Genomic DNA, 22,102 nt, shown 5'->3' with positions numbered 1-22,102 from the left:
CCGTGACCCTGTGGTTCCTCCTGTATCCGGTCCCCCTAAGGTCATTAAGGACTCTGCCTGCCACAGGAAATGCCTCTCCCCCCCTCCCAGTCCCATCAGGCAAGCCTCTGTGTCCCCTCATGGCCCTCGTCCTGGTGTCACACTGCCCCGTGCCAGGTCTCGCCCTCTGCCCTCTCTCCCCATTCCTACTCCTGCTGTTCTGCCTGCCGTTGAGGAATCCCTCCATCCTTTCCCGGTGTCCTCATCCCAGGGGAGGCAGTTACCGGACAAAGAGAAGGGGAGACCTAAGGGGGGGGTACTGTTACGCCTAGCGCTCCGGGCCCCCGCTCCTCCCCGGAGCGCTCACGGCGTCTTTCTCCCTGCAGCTCCCCGGTCAGTCCCGCTGACCGGGAGCGCTGCTCTGTCATGGCCGTTGGGGATGCGATTCGCACAGCGGGACGCGCCCGCTCGCGAATCGCATCCCAGGTCACTTACCCGTTCCCGTCCCCTGCTGTCATCTGCTGGCGCGCGCGGCTCCGCTCTCTAGGGCGCGCGCGCGCCAGCTCCCTGAGACTTAAAGGGCCAGTGCACCAATGATTGGTGCCTGGCCCAATTAGCTTAATTGGCTCCCACCTGCTCCCTGGCTATATCTGGTCTCCTCCCTTGCACTCCCTTGCCGGATCTTGTTGCCCTTGTGCCTAGTGAAAGCGTTTTGTGTGTTTAAAGCCTGTGTACCAGAACTTCTGCTATCTCCCCTGACTACGAACCTTGCCGCCTGCCCCCGACCTTCTGCTACGTCCGACTTTGCTTCTGCCTACTCCCTTGTACCTCGCCTATCTTCAGCAGTCAGAGAGGTGAGCCGTTGCTAGTGGATACGACCTGGTCACTACCGCCGCAGCAAGACCATCCCGCTTTGCGGCGGGCTCTGGTGAAAACCTGTAGTGGCTTAGAACCGGTCCACTAGCGTGGTCCTCGCCATCCCTCTCTGGCACAGAGGATCCACTACCTGCCAGCCGGCATCGTGACAATTACAGTATGCACAGTGCTGAATTGTGAATTTTATCTCCCCTACTCCATCTACTGTATTTTGTCATCATCATCAACAGCAGCTATGTTGCTGCTTCTTTGCTTTCTGGTTACATAACACCTTGCAAACCCAATGCATCAGTAACCACCTTCTCATCCAACATGCCTTCTAAAGTACTGTACTAGGTGAACTATTCCCCAGCATAGTATCAGACAGTACAGTCCAGTGCGCTTTCATCAGCACTATGGCATGTCATAGCAGAGAGTAGTAGGTTCTGTCCTGTGACTGGCCAGACAAGTAAGGGAAAGAAAGGGCTTATGTGAGAATTGCTGGCAAACAACCCAGCTCTGGTCCCACTCCCTGAAGTGGAGGGAATTAGGAATAGCTGTGCACTACAGATGAAGCTCTCAGGGTCTCAGTAAAAACAGAAAGGGCACTAAAATCAACTTGTCAACAAGGGTTTTCTAACAAAACCGTGAGGATTTTCAAACACTATTTTCAAAGTACAGGTACGCTTTAATGTTCCTTGATAATACAATTTTATACTGAAAGGAGGGAAGGCAAGCATAATAATTAGTGATGGAAATGCAATTTTCGACTTTCCATTTACCCTAATTTTCCACATCTCTTGATGTCAGTAAATAGGAACATCCTTGACTAATACTTCTCACAGCCGAGAGTTTGCTACAATTTTATCCTTCTAGATAATTTTCTGTGGGCTAAACATATCACCTGTGAAAATCTCTCTCTTTTCCTAAAAATTACAATGTAGCTATACAAAATAATGTATCAGTCCAGACTGTTTAGCTCAGAGATGACTGTGCGGCCTGGAACAGTCTCCATATGTAACACACTTAACCTTGGGAGTTGAGTTGCTTGACAATCAATGAGATAATCCTTATAGGTTACATCAAAATAACCAACTATCTGCATAGTCCTGTAGGAGGGGGGTCTATGGCCCAACTATTATGTCTTTAGTCACTGACCAGGGCTTGTCTACTCTGTATACCATGAATAGTGCTTCTTTCTGCTATACCGCCAGGAATGTGACATGAATGGCCTGCATCATGGCACTGCAGATCTTTGCTCTGGGGTCCCAAAGAACTCGTCTCTTCTGTATTGCGCAGTGTTCTGCAATGTTTTTAGTATTTTCTTTATCCTCAGTCTTAGTTTTAAAACCTTAGAAATTGTTCCACTCATCTTTATCCCAGCGCATTTACCATCCCAGAAGACCAGACCCAGATGTGTCAGATCTCTTTTATTACCGAGCAGTTTTGCCATATTTCCCGGAGCATCATTTGCTTTCTTCTGGGCCCTGGATACAGGGAAGGTTTTGTTGTTTTGTTATTTTGGGTGTATTCTCAGTAAATCTATCACACAGGTTTTATCACTTGTGTCTGAAGGAATTCTACAGTGTATAAAATGAGGGATCAGCAGCATCCGCGCAGTCTCCCATAACTAGCATTGATTATAACATAAAGGGATCAGTTCTCATCTGTCACAACAAACCTACTTGGTGGAGCAGCCCAGTGACCCATGAAAGGACTTGCTGGAAGAAAAGGCAGGGGATGGGGCCACGTGGCGGAGACAGGGAGAGCACAGTGGTCACAGCTGGTAAATCCCACTGGTATGTGATCTGTGAAATTTACCATGAATGTAGAGGAAGACACTTGCCAAAAATGTTATATGGAAGAAGAAATCCTGGTATTCTTAGTTATGTGGCAATATACATTCTTTTTTTATTATTGTTAAAGATTGTATTAAAAATTGTATATATTTAAGAGAACCAATCATAAGATTTTACCATACATAATGCGTGGCAACATGTTATACATGGTAAAATCTTCTTCCTCCCCATCCCCGGGGGATGTTCCTGCCCGCATGGATGGCGCAGATATTAGGTTAAAAAGTCTCCCCACCGGCCCCATAAGTATTCCCCTAGGTGAGGAGTTGCCCTCACCTAGTCCTGTCTTTTCCAGCTGTAATCACGCCCCCTTTGCTGTGATTGACAGCCCTCATCACCACTCTGCAGATAAAGCAGAGCAATGGCTGTCCGGGCTTGCTGGAAGTTGTAGTTTTGCACCATCTGGAAGTCCATATGCAACTCCATTGACCCTATTTTTCTTTCTCTTGTATACACATTGGACGGCCAGAGGACTAGCAATATCTAGTATCCGTAGGGATGGCCGGTATCAGACAAAAGAGAGCACAGAGGAGTCCTATCAAAAAGGAGAGAGCACAGAGGAGTGCTATCAGACAGTAGAGAGCACACAGGAGTACTATCAGACAGGAGAGAGCACAGAGGAGTCCTATCAGACAGTAGAGAGCACAGAGGAGTCCTATCAGAAAGGAGAGAACACAGAGGAGAACTATCAGACAGGAGAAAGCACAGAGGAGTGCTATCAGACAGGAGAGAGCACAGAGGAGTGCTATCAGACAGGAGAGAGCACAGAGGAGTGCTATCAGACAGGAGAGAGCACAGAAGAGTACTATTAGACAGGAGAGAGCACAGAAGAGTACTATTAGACAGGAGAGAGCACAGAGGAGTACTATCAGACAGGAGAGAGCACAGAGGAGTGCTATCAGACAAGAGAGAGCACAGAGGAGCCCTATCAGACAGGAGAGAGCACAGAGGAGTGCTATCAGACAAGAGAGAGCACAGAGGAGTGCTATCAGACCGGAGAGAGCACAGAGGAGTGCTATCAGACAGGAGATAGCACAGAGGAGTACTATCAGACAGGAGAGAGCACAGAAGAGTCCTATCAGAGAGGAGAGAGCACAAAGGAGTCCTGTCAGACAGGAGAGAGCACAGAGGAGTCCTATTAGACAGTAGAGAGCTCTGAGGAGTCCTATCAGACAGGAGAGAGCACAGAGGAGTCCTATCAGACAGATCTGCAACAGAGCCCCATATTCCCCAATATAATACTGGTCTCTTATGGGGCAGTTGTGCTTTGGGGCCCCCTCAGACACCAGGGCCCAGTGCAACTGCTACCTCTGCTACTTCTATAGCTACGCCCTTGGTCTGATGTGTAACCTGATAGAAGACTGGGTATGAGCAGATAGATAGATGATAGGTAGATGATAGATGGATAGATAGATAAAAAGATAGATGATAGGTAGATAGATACAAGCAGCAATGCATGCAAGGCTAAGGGCACCGGCTACACTGAAATAGGAAAAGGCTAAAAGCCAGCACTACAACTCAACAAATGATGACAAAAATGAAGTCTTACATTCACCTATACATGTATGCTATGTGTCAGTTCTACTATGTGGAGCCATTTTGATAAATGGAACAAGTCATCTCTATTAACGGAATCTCCCGCCATTTCAAGAGCAAAATCCATGTGTAATTGTGCAAAATGGGTGAAAATTATTTTTGTGTTGCCTGAGAGATATTCTTACTATTCTGTATCGAAGCAATGATTTTGCATTTAAGGAGGATTTTAATAGAACATTCCTTGGATTCCTATTAGAAAGTGTCCATTATTCAAGATGTGAATGCCATGGTTCCTGTCTCGCCGAGTGATAATTGAATGTGAGTGCAGGCTATTCCAGATAGTTTTAGTACAGAGAGAGGCCGAGTCTGTGTAAATACAATAAGAGATAAAAGAATCATAACCAAGGCAAATCAGAAAATCAATGAAAGGGACTAAATTAGTCAGTTACCACATGATTGCTTCTTTTGTTATGTATATGTCATCTTTAATCCGGTTCCCTGGCCTGGAGATTGCAGTTGAAATTCTGTGGTCACATGCACAGTATACACACAATGCCTTCCCTGCACACTGTCCATGGTGGTTTATTGATAATGCACGTCTGACAGTAGAATTCTATAACATGGCAATTTACTTCAGATCCCAAGCACCAAGCAGGACAGAGATTAAGGCTACATTTAAACACAACATATATATGATGGGTTTTTAAAGGGGTTTTCCAGGATTAGAAAAACAGAGCTTATTTCTTTCAAAAACAGCTCCATGTTTGTCCCTAGGTTGTGTGTGGTATTACATCTTGGCTCCATTCACTTCAATGGAACTGAGCTTCACAACCACACCCAAACTGGAGACAGACAGGGTTCTTGAAAGAACTTAGCTCTGTTTTTCTATTCATGAATAACTCCTTTACCTAAAAATAATGGCCAAAAAACTGCAAGATATTTTTTTCTGCGTTTTTGGCATTTTTTTTTTTCTGCCAGAAAAAAACAGCAAGATGCACAGCAAATCTGGCTCCATATCACTATTAAGAAGAAAATGTATAACTTATACCAGCTTTACATATATGTCCAGGTTATACCAGCATGGTCCATGTTACGCCGAGCGCTCCGGGTCCCCGTTCCTCCCCGGAGCGCTCGCCTCATCCTCGTTGCTGCAGCGCCCCGGTCAGATCCACTGACCGGGTGCGCTGCGGTCCCGCCTCCAGCCGGGATGCGATTCGCGATGCGGGTGGCGCCCGCTCGCGATGCGCACCCCGGTCCCCGTACCTGACTCGCTCTCCGTCGGTCCTGTCCCGGCGCGCGCGGCCCCGCTCCCTAGGGCGCGCGCGCGCCGGGTCTCTGCAATTTAAAGGGCCAGTGCACCAATGTTGGTGCCTGGCCCAATCTTCCCAATTACCTATTAGTGTGATCACCTGTGTACTTCCCTATATTACCTCACTTCCCCTGCACTCCCTTGCCGGATCTTGTTGCCTTAGTGCCTAGTGAAAGCGTTCCCTTGTCTGTTCCTAGCCCGTGTTCCTGACCTCCTGCCGTTGCCCCTGACTACGATCCTTGCTGCCTGCCTCGACCTTCTGCTACGTCCGACCTTGCTTCTGCCTACTCCCTTGTACCTCGCCTATCTTCAGCATCTTCAGCAGTCAGAGAGGTGAGCCGTTGCTAGTGGATACGACCTGGTCACTACCGCCGCAGCAAGACCATCCCGCTTTGCGGCGGGCTCTGGTGAAAACCTGTAGTGGCTTAGAACCGGTCCACTAGCGCGGTCCTCGCCAATCCCTCTCTGGCACAGAGGATCCACCTCCTGCCAGCCGGCATCGTGACAGTAGATCCGGCCATGGATCCCGCTGAAGATCCTACACTGGTCGCCCAGCTAGCCTTAAAGATCGCCCAACGAGATCAACAGCTGGCATACTTGACCTCCGAGGCACTGCGTATTCAGTCACAGATACAGCAGCTGCAGATACAGCAACAGCTACAGCTGCAACTACCATCTCCTCCGCCGGCTCCTGCAACTCCTCCGCAGCAACCGGCCGTTCCTAACCCCTGCTTGTCCCTGCCGGACAAATTTGGCGTAAAGATCGCCCAACGAGATCAACAGCTGGCATACTTGATCTCCGAGACACAGCGTCTTCAGTCACAGTTACAGCAGCTGCTGCCGCAGATACAGCAACTTCAGTCACAGCAGCTGCTGCCGCAGATACAGCAACTTCAGTCACAGCTACAGCTGCAACAACCATCTCCTCCGCCGGCTCCTGCAACTCCTCCGCAGCAACCGGCCGTTCTTAACCCCTGCTTGTCCCTGCCGGACAAGTTTGATGGGGACCGCAATGATTCTGCCACAGCCACAGTCCAGTCCTTCTTCACTGAGGCCCGTGATGTCTTCGAGGAGCCTGCCCGAGCTTCTTCTGCCGAGATTGCCCTGCTGAACCTGGAACAGGGTGTTTCTTCCGTTGGCGAGTACGCCATTCAGTTCCGTGCTCTTGCTTACGAGTTGTCCTGGAATAGTGAGGTTCTCTGCGCGACCTTTAAAAAAGGCCTATCCAGCAACATTAAAGATGTTCTGGCCGCACGAGAGACTCCTGCTGACCTACATGAACTCATTCATCTTGCCACTCGCATTGACATGCGTTCTTCCGGATGGCGTCTGGAGCTCCGCCTGGATATGGACTTTGTTCGCACGAAGCGTTTTTTCTCCCCGGCTCCTCTCTCCTCTGGTCCTCTGCAATCCGTTCCTGTGCTTCCCGCCGCGGAGGCTATGCAAGTTGACCGGTCTCGCTTGACACCTCTAGAGAGGACACGACGCCGCATGGAGAATCTTTGCCTGTACTATGCCGGTACCAAACACTTCCTGAAGGATTGTCCTATCCGTCCTCCCCGCCTGGAAAGACGTACGCTGACTCCGCACAAAGGTGACACAGTTCTTGATGTCAACTCTGCTTCTCCACGCCTTACTGTGCCTGTGCGGATATCTGCCTCTACCTTCTCCTTCTCTACTATGGTCTCCTTGGATTCCGGATCTGCAGGAAAATTTTTTTTGGCCTCTCTTATCAACAGGTTCTACGTCCCTGTGACCAGTCTCGCCAGACCCCTCTACATCTATTGTATTAACAATAAAAGATTGGACTGTCTCATGCGTTTCCGCACAGAACCCCTCCTAATGTGCATCGGACCTCATCACGGAAAAATTGACTTTTTTTTCCTCAGGTTCTTTGGCCCCAAGAAGAGGGGGAGACCCAAGGGGGGGGGTACTGTTACGCCGAGCGCTCCGGGTCCCCGTTCCTCCCCGGAGCGCTCGCCTCATCCTCGTTGCTGCAGCGCCCCGGTCAGATCCACTGACCGGGTGCGCTGCGGTCCCGCCTCCAGCCGGGATGCGATTCGCGATGCGGGTGGCGCCCGCTCGCGATGCGCACCCCGGTCCCCGTACCTGACTCGCTCTCCGTCGGTCCTGTCCCGGCGCGCGCGGCCCCGCTCCCTAGGGCGCGCGCGCGCCGGGTCTCTGCAATTTAAAGGGCCAGTGCACCAATGTTGGTGCCTGGCCCAATCTTCCCAATTACCTATTAGTGTGATCACCTGTGTACTTCCCTATATTACCTCACTTCCCCTGCACTCCCTTGCCGGATCTTGTTGCCTTAGTGCCTAGTGAAAGCGTTCCCTTGTCTGTTCCTAGCCCGTGTTCCTGACCTCCTGCCGTTGCCCCTGACTACGATCCTTGCTGCCTGCCTCGACCTTCTGCTACGTCCGACCTTGCTTCTGCCTACTCCCTTGTACCTCGCCTATCTTCTGCATCTTCAGCAGCCAGAGAGGTGAGCCGTTGCTAGTGGATACGACCTGGTCACTACCGCCGCAGCAAGACCATCCCGCTTTGCGGCGGGCTCTGGTGAAAACCAGTAGTGGCTTAGAACCGGTCCACTAGCACGGTCCACGCCAATCCCTCTCTGGCACAGAGGATCCACTACCTGCCAGCCGGCATCGTGACAGTCCATATCACTAAATACTGGAGATATATAACTTATACCAGCTGTACATATATAATGATATACAGTATATACCCAGGTTATACCAGCATGGTCCATATCACTAAATACTGGAGATATATAACTTATACCAGCTGTACATATATAATTATATACAGTATATACCCAGGTTATACCAGCATGGTCCATATCACTATATACAAGAAGATGTATAACTTATACCAGCTGTACATATATCATTATATACAGTATATACCCAGGTTATACCAGAATGGTCCATATCACTAAATACTGGAGATATATAACTTATACCAGCTGTACATATATTATATACAGTATATACCCAGGTTATACCAGCATGGTCCATATCACTATATACAAGAAGATATATAACTTATACCAGCTGTACATATATAATTATATACAGTATATACCCAGGTTATACCAGCATGGTCCATATCACTATATACAAGAAGATATATATAACTGATACCAGCTATACATATATAATTATATACAGTATATACCCAGGATATACCAGCATGGCCCATATCACTATATACAAGAAGATATATAACATATACCAGCTGTACATATATAATAATATACAGTATATACCCAGGTTATACCATCATGGTCCATATCACTATATACAAGAAGATATATAACATATACCAGCTGTACATATATAATAATATACAGTATATACCCAGGTTATACCAGCATGGTCCATATCACTATATACAAGAAGATATATATAACTGATACCAGCTATACATATATAATTATATACAGTATATACCCAGGTTATACCAGTATGATCCATATCACTATATACAAGAAGATATATAACTGATACCAGCTATACATATATAATTATATACAGCATATACCCTGGTTATACCAGCATGGTCCATATCACTATATACAAGAAGATGTATAACTTATACCAGCTGTACATATATAATTATATACAGTATCTACCCAGGTTATACCAGCATGGTCCATATCACTATATACAAGAAGATATATAACTTATACCAGCTGTACATATATCATTATATACAGTATATACCCAGGTTATACCAGCATGGTCCATATCACTACATATAAGAAGATGTATAACTGATACCAGCTGTACATATATAATTATATACAGTATCTACCCAGGTTATACCAGCATGGTCCATATCACTATATACAAGAAGATATATAACTTATACCAGCTGTACATATATCATTATATACAGTATATACCCAGGTTATACCAGCATGGTCCATATCACTATATATAAGAAGATGTATAACTGATACCAGCTGTACATATATAATTATATACAGTATATACCCAGGTTATACCAGCATGGTCCATATCACTATACACAAGAAGATGTATAACTTATACCAGCTGTACATATATAATTGTGTATCAGAAGAAGCATCAGCATGGTCTACATAATAATTGTGATTATTCTATCTAAATACAGTATTTTGTGCTGTAATAGGACACTGCGGTATAATGACAGTCTTCGGAGCTCAGCATTGTGTTCTGTGCCGTTGGAGAATGATTATAGGAGCCTCCTGATTTTGTGTTGTTCCATATAATCAATGTTTTATATTGTTACAATTCCAGGTCACATGGTGTTTACGTCTTTAGATGGTGACCTGAACTTGGCGCTATGAGGGTGCAGAATCTTTACAGTAAAACACATTTGGGCATGAATTTTTAACATAAATTTTATATGTTACTGAGGTCAGAGATTTACTTTGCTGTGGGAATTTCCAAACAATGCATTAGACCTGAGCTAAGCTGTTGCCTAATACTTAAAGGGTTACTCTGCCCCTAGACATATTATCCTCTATCCAAAAGATAGGGTATAGGGATAAGATGTCTGATCACGAGGGTCCCGCCGCTGGGGCCCCCCCGCGATCTCCCAGCGGCACCCAGCATTCATTTAGAGCGTCGGATGCAGTGCCGGAGGCTCGTGACGTCAAAGCCACGCCCCGCAATGCAAATCTATGGGTGGGGGCGTGACGGCCGTCACGCCCCCACCCATAGACTTGCATTGAGGGGCGTGGTTATGACGTCACTAAAGGGTGTGACCGTCACGAGCCTCCGCCCCGCATCACCAGTCATCCGGTACAGAGTGAAGTTCGCTCCGTGCACCAGATGTCGCAGCCGAGATCGTGGGGGTGCCACAGCCGAGATCGTGGGGGTCCCCAACAGCGATCAGACATCATATCCCCTATCCCTAAGATGTCTAGGGGCGGAGTACCCCTTTAATACTTATCATTCCATGTAAGACTAATGCAATGCCTCATGTGTTAACTGTAGAGGTAGAAGTAAAGAATGAGGAACATACAGTATCTCTCAAAGTGGCGGCTCCTGTAGCTTCTGTGGACACTATAGCATGGGCTTCCAATCTTATCATTCACCAGAAAGTGAGCAATTCACTAAGGAAGAATTGCACGCTAGTCCAGATTTTTACACAAGCCACAAAGTAGCCATTAGTTCCCATGAAGAGGAGTCCACGCGAGGTTGATGCTGGAGTATGGGATCAAGTACAGTTATCTACTCTCATCAAAAAGGACACAGACCATGGGGGAGATTTATCAAAACCTGTGCAGAGGAAAAGTTGCCCAGTTGCCCATAGCAACCAATCAGATTGCTTCTTTCATTTTAACAAGGCCTCTGCAAAATGAAAGAAGCGAGATGATTGGTTGCTATGGGCAACTGGGCAACTTTTCCTTTGCACAGGATTTGATAAATCTCCCCCCATGAGTTGAATTGTCCTTTCTTCCAAGAAATGGAGACAGAGTACCAAGTCCTCCTGTGATTAGATTAGGGGGCTCCACACTTATTAACTAGTACCAGTAAATGGGCCCTTTTTTCCTTTTCCACTACACTTATTTACTATTGATACCCCTAAAAATATTAAATAAGTAGTTTCCAAAGTACATATGGCTCAAACTGGTTATGGATTGAGGATTTGTCTTCCAAGGTTTCATCATTCAATAATAATTCATCTGAAATGGTCAGATGTTTTAATGGGGTACTCTAGGGGTACAGAAACAGCCAAGTGGCTGAGCACAGTAATTTTTAGATCTCCCATAGTGTTGTATGTAATGAAAGCTTGCTTAGTTGACCACAACTCAATATGCATTTGCCCACTACATACTGATAGGAGACAGCTATTCTAGTAGTGAAGGGTGCCAGTTGTCAGAACCCAACTAATTTAAAGGGGTACTCTGCTGCTCAGCATTTGGAACAAACTGTTACGAACACTGAAGCCGGTGTCGGGAGCTCGTGATGTCATAGCCCTGCCCCCTCATGACATCATGCCCTGCCCCATCAATGCGAGTCTATGGGATCGGGCGTGACAGCCATCACCCCCCTTCCATAGATTTGCATTGAGGGGGTGGGTCATGACATCATGAGGGGGCAGGGCTATGATGTCAGGAGCTCCCGGCTCCAATGTTCAGAACAGTTTGTTCCAAACGCTGAGCAGCAGAGTACCCCATTAAGGTTATTTGAAGTTATTTAGGGTATGTAAAATGCAATGAAAAATCAGATCCAAAATATGTCATGACGCATTGCTCCTTACATATCCCCTCAAGTCTTATGTATTTTTATTATTATAAAAAAATTATTATTATTGTTATTATTATCACTTATTTTTCTAAATGCATTTAGGCAATGCAGGCTTGTATATGTACAGTATATAGTAAGTAAGCAATGTGGAACCCTTCCTCTGTCCACTCTATGATACATATTATAGAATCAAGCTTATTATCTGCTATGTCAAGTGAATGACTTAAGAGGGAAGAGCAGAACACAGGGATTCGAAGAACATGAGAATGTGAATGCCTGTGTGACGCTTCGCCCCTTTGATCATTTACAATCATTATAGGGGTATGTTTTTAGGGGTTTTTGGTGCAAAAAAGTTGCACATTTTTGTGCAATGAGTTAAAAGTCAGTTTTTTTTGTTCAGATCATTTACACTCTTTCAAATAAACAACTTACATGTAGTGTGGCATGGTTAGCTGTTTGCGGTGGTCAGTAATTTATCATTTGCAACTTGTTAAAATTTTTGCTATATTTTCGAGAACTCAAATTTTTGAACTCTCACACCAGCACGGATCACACTTAGAAACTTGTCTACATCTAAGCTACTTTACTATTTATAAAGAACCTGCACCTCCTTGATAAATGTGGGGGAAGTACCCATGACATATGCTCAGGCAAATGAGGATTAAAAGAAGTAGATGTACATAGGCAATGATAATCTCTCTCATATATGGAGAGCTCATTGATTTAAAGGGGTCCTTTACTGCTAGACATCTTTTTTCCCTATCCAATTGATAGGGGATAATATGTCTGATCGTGGGGGTCCCGCTGCTGGGGCCTCCGGAATCTCCCGCAGAACCCGGAGTTCTAAACAAACACCGGGTTCCTGCGGCAGTGATTGTGATGTCACGGCCACGCCCCTTGTGATGTGACACCACGCCCCCTCCATTTATGTCTATGGGAGGGGGGTGTCATCAGACACGCCCCCTCCCATAGACATGAATGGAGGGGGTATGCATTATGTCACAAGGGGCGATCCCGCCCTCCAACTCCGAGCGTTCTGAACAAAATGTTCAGAACGCCGGAGCACCGGAGTACCCCTTTAATTGAAAACTGTGTAATTCTTAATTTCTCCTGTGGGGGTGCTGTGGGGAAATGGATCACTTGCTGCCACTTCTCTTGTTCCATATGCAGTGCGAAAAGAGCATAATTATAACATCGGCATCACCTACGACATCTTAGAGTTTTCATTAGTGGATTCTCTGAAATATTGTTACAGTGTTATATAATCTCTATTGTAGGGAAAACTATTATGAATCATGGTCAAACCACAATACTGCTGCCTCCACTTACTGCCTGCAATTTCTACCTCCCCATGTGGCTTGCACTTGCGTCCTACATTTACTGCCTCTGCTTGGTGTCTTCTATAGGAACTAATTATGTATGAAGTAAATGGCCTGAGACATTCCGCGTCGTCCTTCCATTCTGTCTCTGTCACCTTTGTACGTTCAGAAATGAAACTTCTGGCTCCATCTTCAGCTCTTTATTCTGACATTGTGCACAATTAATTCAATTTCAGAAAGTCATCGGCCAAGGGTGAAATGTCAACTGGAATCTTTCTGCTGTTGTTGCCCCTTTATATTACCTCTGAGGCATAGAAACATGTCCCATAACCATCATAAAGGAATCAATGCTATCTACTTATAATTTATATATAATATATATATATATATATATTTTTTTTTTTTTATCTATCTATCTATCTATCGATCTATATATATATATATATATATATATATCACACAGGAAAGAAAACGTCCGGCACTCGGGAGCGGTACCGGTGTCCGTAGCACGAGACAGTGCAGCAAACGCGAGAGTGGTGAGCAGCCTGACCTTATCTGCATATATATATATATATATATATATATATATATATGTGTGTGTGTGGGTGACTGTCTAAAACAAAAACTTTTTGTTGTTGCCCATTGGAACTAATCTCCATACTATTTTAAATTCTTAGGGTCTGTTAATACATAAGTATAATGCACAGGATTTGAAGCAGTACATTTAAAGGGGTACTCCACTGACCCAGCATTCGGAACATTTAGTTCTGAACGCTGGGTGCGAGCTGCAGGGGTTGTGACATCACGGCCACAGCCCATCAATGCAAGTCTATGGGAGGGGGCGTGGCAGCCGCCACGCCCCCTCCCATAGACTTGCATTGAGGGGCCCTGACGTCACGACCACCGCAGTCCGCACCTAGTGTTCAGAACAAAATGTTCCGAATGCTGGGTCAGTGGAGTACCCCTTTAATGCTGTGTTTACTCATTTAGTTTACGCTGAAACCTGCAGCTTCAAATCCTACGAATCAAATATGCAGGATAATGTTCTTGTGAATACACCCTTAAACTGCTTTTAAAAAATTCAATCTGTGCTAGCATTGGCTGCTGTGGGCAACAGAGACAGTTTTTGTTTTAAATAGATTTCATGACTCTGACTATAATTTTTTGCGGGTTGTTCTTTGTGGTTATACATGTCTCAAGGGCTCCAGTCACTTAGCAGCTTGCGTTGTATTGTTTCCCAGGGCAATGGAGCTAAACATTTGTGACGGATTATAAAAATGCATTAGACATTAGATATACAGCCCCTTCTCAGTCTTATAACAGGGAACTTTAGAATTAAGTCAACTTTCCCACAGTCAGCCTCTTTTTAGCCTAAAATGGCTGGGGAGCTATAGACTATGATCAACTGTCCAACAGACAGCCTCTTCCCAGTCTGGGACAAATAGGGAATAATAAATTGTATTCATTTATTGTAATGTCAGACATTCCCAGGCTGGAATGGCTGAAAACATAAAGTAATAGATGTATAAAATTGAAAAGTAAAACAAATATATAAATATATATATATATATATATATATATATATATATATATATATTTATTTATTTTTTATAAGAGAATTAGAATGGGATGTCCTGAAAGCTCCTGTAAGAGTAATATATAGATATGTCAATATTTTTTGTCCATATATTGTATGATACATCGAAAGAAACCTTACAAGAGAATTTCCCCAATAGAGACACTTTATTTCAATGTCCCTCTTCCTCCCACTGAATAACCCGACTTCTGGTCGCCGGTAATCTGTAGTCCATTATTACTTTGCGTATTTCCTGAACTTCCAGTTGTGAATTCATTTTCTGCCACCAGGGTCTAGTAACAATGGTGTCATCTCCTCCCGTCACAGTCGGCCTTCCCAGGGGTATTTCACAACTTCCCAAGCAGTGGAGGAATGGCGCAAATTGCCATCCATCAGGTCTACAGTAATTGGTTGCACCTCAGCTATACAGCTCTTGGCAGGGAGCGTACATTATCCTGAAAATGCAACTTATTGATCAAGAATACAGCTTGTGCTGGAAAGCGAATAGCAGTATAATGATAGAGGCAAAGTCACCATAAAACACCCCATCACCCCCCACCTTCACTCCTTACTTCCACTTGTTCCGTGTCAAAACTGCATTAAAAACAAATAGTATAGATTATAAAGATATTGTTCAGATGGAACTACAGATCCCAGCTCGTTCAGCCTCCAGTGCTCAGGAAGGGCTGGGGAGTCCAAGGTTGCTTTTGGGACTATTTACTAACATGGGTGCGGGTGGTTATCAAAGTATTTGTGCATGGTTTAATGTAAATTGTACCTAAAATTGCACAAAAATTTAACTTTGCACAAAATTCCATTAGCTTTTTGGGACAGATTTAGTAATACTAAACTATTGCTTTAGGCTTCAGATAAATACAGTCATAGAGTAGTGTATTTAGGCTTTGTGCTGCCATAGGCCTGACTACACTCATGTTCCTCATAATTCTGTTGTCACGTAAAAACTAAACTCTGACCAAGCTTGGGAAAAACTATAAAACTGTAGCTTCAACTACTGCATCATGGGAGCTCAGTAAATAAAAAAAATTACATTATTTATACAATGACATTATACAATGCAAACTATTCACCAGGACCCTCATCTACCATGTACCAACTATAATATTAGCATCTTCTTATGAGTCAGTGGGGCCAAGCATCAAGGTCCGGATACGACTGCGGATTCTGCACCTGCCTTAGCTACAGCTATGTGAAGAGTCGTAGCAAGACTTTCCTTTACCAGCAGCAAAGATTAGTTCCCTGTCTTAGCTCTGCATCTAGATTGGTATTGGATGCCTGCTAAATCAGGCCCTTAAAGGGGTACTCCGCCCCTAGACATCTTAACCCCTATGCAAAGGATAGGGGATAAGATGTCTGATTGCGGGGGGTCCTGCAGCTGGGACCCCCTGCGATCTCTGTGCAGCACCCGGCGTTCGTTTAGATTGCTGGGGGCTGGGGTCGTGACGTCATGGTCACGCCCCTCAATGCAAGTCTATGGGAGGGGGCGTGACAGTCGCCACGCCCCCTCCATAGACTTGAATTGAGGGGGCGTGGTGTGACGACTCGAGGGTAGTGGCCATGATGCCACGACCCCCGCCGCCCGCTCCAAGCATTCGGAACAAAATGCTCTGAACGCTGGGGCAGTGGAGTACCCCTTTAATGTAACAAAACAACATGATATATAGTTCTATGAGAAGCAAATACACTGGCACATACACCACTAGTAGTCTCAGTGATCACCAGGATCGAATGCCAAACTTCAAGCACCTACCCTGATTGCGGCGGTGCACGTGGCCAATCAAGGAGTGAAATTGCAAAAAATGAGAAGAAAACAGTAGCCAGCACTCATTCACCATTCATGAGTCATTTATTGCAGGAATCGGCGCATATACACAACTTCGGCGGGCAAGGTATGGGGAGCAGGGGTCTCGGGACAGCACTGTTTCGCCTACCTCTTGAGGTTCCACAAGCCGATACATAGTGGTACCGGCTTGAGGAAGTGCAAGAGGTGCGCGAAACAGTGCTGTCCCGAGACCCCTGCTCCCCATACCTTGCCCGCCGAAGTTGTGTATATGCACAGATTCCTGCAATAAATGACCCCTGAATGTTGAGTGCTGGCTACTGTTTTCTTCTTATTTTTTTGCTACATGATATATAGTCATGAACTATCAGGTGGTTAGTATATGATACCACTGTAAGGTAAGCGACATAAAAGGTAAGAGGCATTAACATTACGTAATATATATCTCCACAGCGGACACTTAGATTGTCGCTATAGAACCTGCGGATACCGGAATGTGTTAAACTCAGAAAGGCTGGAAATGAATATGAGGGAAAGGCAGCGATTTATCAATACGTGAGAGGCTGTAATGGATCAGCAGCTGGTGGGCGGGGAAAAATTAACAGTATTTTCTCTGGTCTTCAGACCACAGGGAGACCTCTTATTGTTGGAAACTCGGTGTGAAGTGATTAATGGAGTAAGGTTTACTGGTTGCAAGATAGTAGCGAGGACGGGAAGATGAGGTGGGGGGGGGGGGGGGGAGGAGAGGAGGCAATGAATGAATCAGGGAGGGCTCCTGACCAGAGGAAGGCGATGAAACAGAATGCGAAAGAGGGAACGATGGATGACGACGATAAGAGAGATTATGAGGTGGGGAAGAAGGGAAAGAAGGTAGATATACAGGAAGAAGGGAGTGGAAGAAAGTAAAGAAAGAGGGGAAGGAGGGCAGGAATAAAGTAAATAGGGGAATGAAGGAGGCAGGGGAAAGAAGGGAAGAGAGAAAGGGATGGAGAAGGGAGGAAGTTGGGAAGGCAGGCAACAGAAAGCGGAAGAGAAAGAAGAAGACGGAAAGGCAGTGAAGAGAGATAGGAAGGAAAGAAATGAAAGGGAAGAAAGAGATAGAGAGGAAGGTTATAAGAGAAACTGTAAGAAAACATGATGGATCATTATGAGAGAATAGGAACAATGTAAACAAAGAGGTAAAAATACTGGAAGGAAATTTAAGAGAGAGGGGATGGTTAAGGGATTGAAAGGTAAAAAAAATGTGGGTGATGATGGATAAAATGGGAAAAGATAGATGAAAGAATACACCAGGAGAGCAAGAGAAAAAGACAGAAAATGAAGCAAGTGATGAACGGTGAAAGGAGAAAGCAGAAACAATCCTCATGAGGGGAGCGAGAAATGAGTGACAGGGAGGACGTAGGAGGGGGGCAAGACGCGCAACAGTACATAGGTAGAAATCTTCCATGCTGAGGTTTTTTTTACTCGAGCCAGACCACCTACCCAAAAAGACTACAACTCTCACCATGGCATGCTGGTGTTGCAGTTCAATAACTGTTAAGCTACAGGTTGCCGCCCTGCTCTAAATAGGACCAAGCCACTGTTATATGGCTCACAGAGCAGTTCTCTTACGACTCATGCAGAGCCCTCTATCTATTTATCTTAATGTTTCCCAACCAGGGTGCCTCCAGCTGTTGCAAAACAACAACTCCCAGCATGCCCAGACAGCCTTCGGCTGTCTGGGCATGCTGGGAGTTGTAGTTTTGCAACAGCTGGAGGCATTCTGGTTGGGAAACACTGATCTATCAGCTTACACCCAGTCCTCTATTAGGTCACACATAAGATTCCAATATCAATGACCAGGGAGGGGGCAGAGGACTCTACTTTGATTCTTGTGGCTTCTTTAAAAGCTTTTTGGTCCTTGATGAAAGACCCAGGGTTACACAATAGCCTTTGATCGGATTAGTGGTGAGGGACCAGCGACGGGACATGCTCAAGCCTGGCGGACAGATGTGGAAGGGAGATGCAGGAATCCCACATTATTCTATAGGTTCTGTGATACTGTACATCACCAAACAGGTGTGAGCGCAGCCATCTGCCCCCCTGTGACTGTTCCACATTCCAGTTTGCTGCAGTAACAGTACCATATTAGCTCTAGGAAACCCCCAGCTGCACTTGGAGCCATGTAAAGCAGCCTCAGGTAGACCTGTTATGGATGGTAGTGTCCGTAAACTCCGTATGTGCGGCGGTGGTTCACTGCAGAAATAACCTGGTTTATGTCACTGCTATCTGGGGTAACAGGGAGTTGTCTATAGGAACCCTCAATATACAATAAGAACTTAGCAAAATGCAAAAAAGACAGGTGGCTGAAAAAACCCAAGGCAGACTCCATTCACTTCTCCAGAGGATGAGCCATCTGTACGTGTGTGATGAAATGTATCCAGGGTGGGTGAGAGATGTCAGAATTAAGTCTGTGTGGGAAGGGATCGGATTGGGTGTTGTTGCAGATATCGTATCCTGCATATACCTATTATGTATGTGTGAACTGACCCGTATACACTGGAGCTGCCGATTAACTGCCTGCAAATAGGCGAGGAGCCGACAATCTGTTCATATAGCTCTCTATATACTGTATCTATAGGAGCTGCAGTATGTACAGTACAGTGTGTGATCTGTGCTAGGAATGGGAGACGTCGCTCCACGGGGAGGAGGTGGGAGAAATAGGATTTTAGTTATGTACTTGCTATTATTATATCACTTGATGAATGTAACATCATCTGGGGACATTACACATTGGTGCCTCTTCCTGGTGGTATCCCTTCCCTACAACAGCAGTGTCCCCATTAAGAGATCATCTGTCTTATATAGACAGACCTAGTACTATTAGAGGAGCAGGGTGTTGCTGCATGTAGTCAAAGATACAATAGCAGTTTATTTGAGTCAATGACAGTAAGTTCGCCCTAGGGCAGGCTCACATGCAGCAGCAGCATAGTCCATTTGCACGACTTCAGCACCAGTACAGGAACACATGCAGCAGCAGCATAGTCCATTTGCTGGACTTCAGCACCAGTGCAAGAACACATGCAGCAGCAGCATAGTCCATTTGCTGGACTTCAGCACCAGTACAGGAACACATGCAGCAGCAGCATAGTCCATTTGCTGGACTTCAGCACCAGTGCAAGAACACATGCAGCAGCAGCATAGTCCATTTGCTGGACTTCAGCACCAGTACAGGAACACATGCAGCAGCAGCATAGTCCATTTGCTGGACTTCAGCACCAGTGCAAGAACACATGCAGTAGCAGCATAGTCCATTTGCACGACTTCAGCACCAGTACAGGAACACATGCAGCAGCAGCATAGTCCATTTGCACGACTTCAGCACCAGTACAGGAACACATGCAGCAGCATAGTCCATTTGCTGGACTTCAGCACCAGTGCAGGAACACATGCAGCAGCAGCATAGTCCATTTGATGGACTTCAGCACCAGTGCAGGCACACATGCAGCAGCAGCATAGTCCATTTGCGGGACTTCAGCACCAGTGCAGGCACACATGCAGCAGCAGCAGCACAGTCCATTTGCTGGACTTCAGCACCAGTGCAGGCACACATGCAGCAGCAGCAGCATAGTCCATTTGCTGGACTTCAGCACCACGGACAGAGCCTTCTCCATCACTCTTCTATCAGCAATCCTTATAGAGTGTGCAGAGTCTATGATGACTATACAGAGGTAAATGGAATAGTGAGCGGATGTAATAGAGGATACACAGAAGGAATCGCTCTATCTTATATGGACTATGTGGCTCAAGATCTGCCACTCATCCAGTCCATACAGTTGCATTGTGCTACAAGTGTTCAGTGCAAAGTGCTGCTGTACAGTAGGACCACACAACACCGTCCTTTACATAAGATGATCTATGTGATCCATGATATTATAACCAGACTGGAGGAACAATGACAAAACTAATGGATGTGGCCAAGAGCGATGCCATGCTCTCTATGCCAGTCCAGTCCCAGCAGGACAGTATGAGTTAACATACCACCCTGCAGATATCACCCTGTCATGGACACCTAAAACATTCCCAGATCCAGATACCTACACCCACAACTCACACCCACACACACTCCTATATAGTCATCTCCCACTCAGCAGCAACAAGAGATGCGCCAAAAGATGAGCAATGGTCAACGATCAGCCATGAAAGAGAAGGATGTCAACCAGACAGTGGGGGAAGCTTTTATTGAGGCGCACGTCAGGAATTATTAACCCTTGCAGACCCTGGAAAATTCCTTAGGTGATATCCCAAAAAATATGTGCAAAATCAGAGCTAACTGGATCACGAAGAAATATAGGAAGAGATGAAGGGCTGTGTAAAGCTAATAAATAAGGGATTATATAGAGCAGTGTCTCTCCAGCTGTTGCAAAACTACAACTCCCAGCATGCCCGGACAGCCTTCGGCTGTCCGGGCATGCTGGGAGTTGTAGTTTTGCAACAGCTGGAAGCACATTGATTGAAAAACACTGATATAGAGGAAGAAACAGAATAGTGGATGGTTAACCCTGTTCTGGAAGCTCGAACATCAAGAAAAAAAGCAACATGTGAACAAGTACTAAGTGCATAGCTGCCCATTTAGAGCCTACATGGCATCTCCTACAGGTGGACAACCCTGGCTCCTACCTGGAAAAGTCGCAGGATATTTGCTACCATGATGGACACAGAACTTTCCGATGCCCCGATGACTCCCACTACTTTCTCCGGTCTAACGTAGACTGGCGGCTCCCCGTTGGTGCAGCGGGCATCCGAGGCATCCTTTTGTATGAGAGCCTGGACAAAGGTGAGGGACTGCTCCAGAGCATAGGTGTCCCTAGAGCAGGTGTCCAGGATCCGGGCCCCCAGGGTGATGTTGGGCAGCAGCTCCGGGTCACTGTTGATCTGATCAATGGCATACAGCATGGCTTCCAGCCTGTGGATCCCGTTCTCTTTCCTTATATCCCCGCATGGCATTCCTGAAAGACCCCTGGCATGGACAGGAAAGAGTCCCCCCAAAGTGATGTCTCCTTCAAGTCTGATGGAATGAGGCGCATAGGGCTCCTGCCCTGACACCAGAACTACACAAACCCAAGAGCCCAGCCAGTAGGTGAAGAATTGGAGCAGGTGTGTAAGCCAAGGGCCCCCCGGAGTCAGCATGGCTGCCCCTTGAGGGAAGAGAATGGCCTCCTTCTGGGGAGGGGGTCTTCCAGCTGCGAGAGCCCCCCAGTCAGCAGGAGATGAGCTTCTTCTCTATGGACCGCTGCTGCCTCTGACAGCACAGTGCTGGTCTCTGCACAGCCACAGCTTTAAAGCGGGCTGCTCCGCCCACCCACCTCATGTGAGCATGCCTCGGAACACGCTTAACCCTTCATGTCTTCTGAACAGGAATACATGGCACTAGTTCTACATGTGGGAGATAGACCCAAGGGCTGTCCGGATACACAACGCACAGTCATAGGGAGGTGTCAATATACAGAACAGGTGTATGTGAAGAGTGAGAGATGGCCTGATATGCAATATATATATATATATATATATATATATATATATATATATATATATATATATATATATATATATATATATGTGTGTGTGTGTATACACCTCTTCT

At 45.9% G+C, this 22,102-nt stretch overlaps 1 protein-coding gene across 1 annotated transcript in view; it reads right to left on the bottom strand.

Annotated features, from left to right (window-relative positions):
* GRM7 (glutamate metabotropic receptor 7) overlaps positions 1-21,782 on the bottom strand; it is a gene marked incomplete in the record, with an annotated part of 448,797 nt that extends 427,015 nt beyond the window's left edge. Inside the window, 1 exon segment of the mRNA XM_056525004.1 lies at positions 21,139-21,782. Coding sequence (XP_056380979.1) covers positions 21,139-21,648 — 510 coding nt within the window.
* Positions 21,783-22,102: the final 320 nt, after the last annotated feature.

Source organism: Hyla sarda, chromosome 6, assembly GCF_029499605.1.
Source record: "Hyla sarda isolate aHylSar1 chromosome 6, aHylSar1.hap1, whole genome shotgun sequence".
In the NCBI taxonomy this organism is placed as follows: Eukaryota; Metazoa; Chordata; class Amphibia; order Anura; family Hylidae; genus Hyla; species Hyla sarda.
This window is presented reverse-complemented; position numbering and strand designations above follow the sequence as displayed.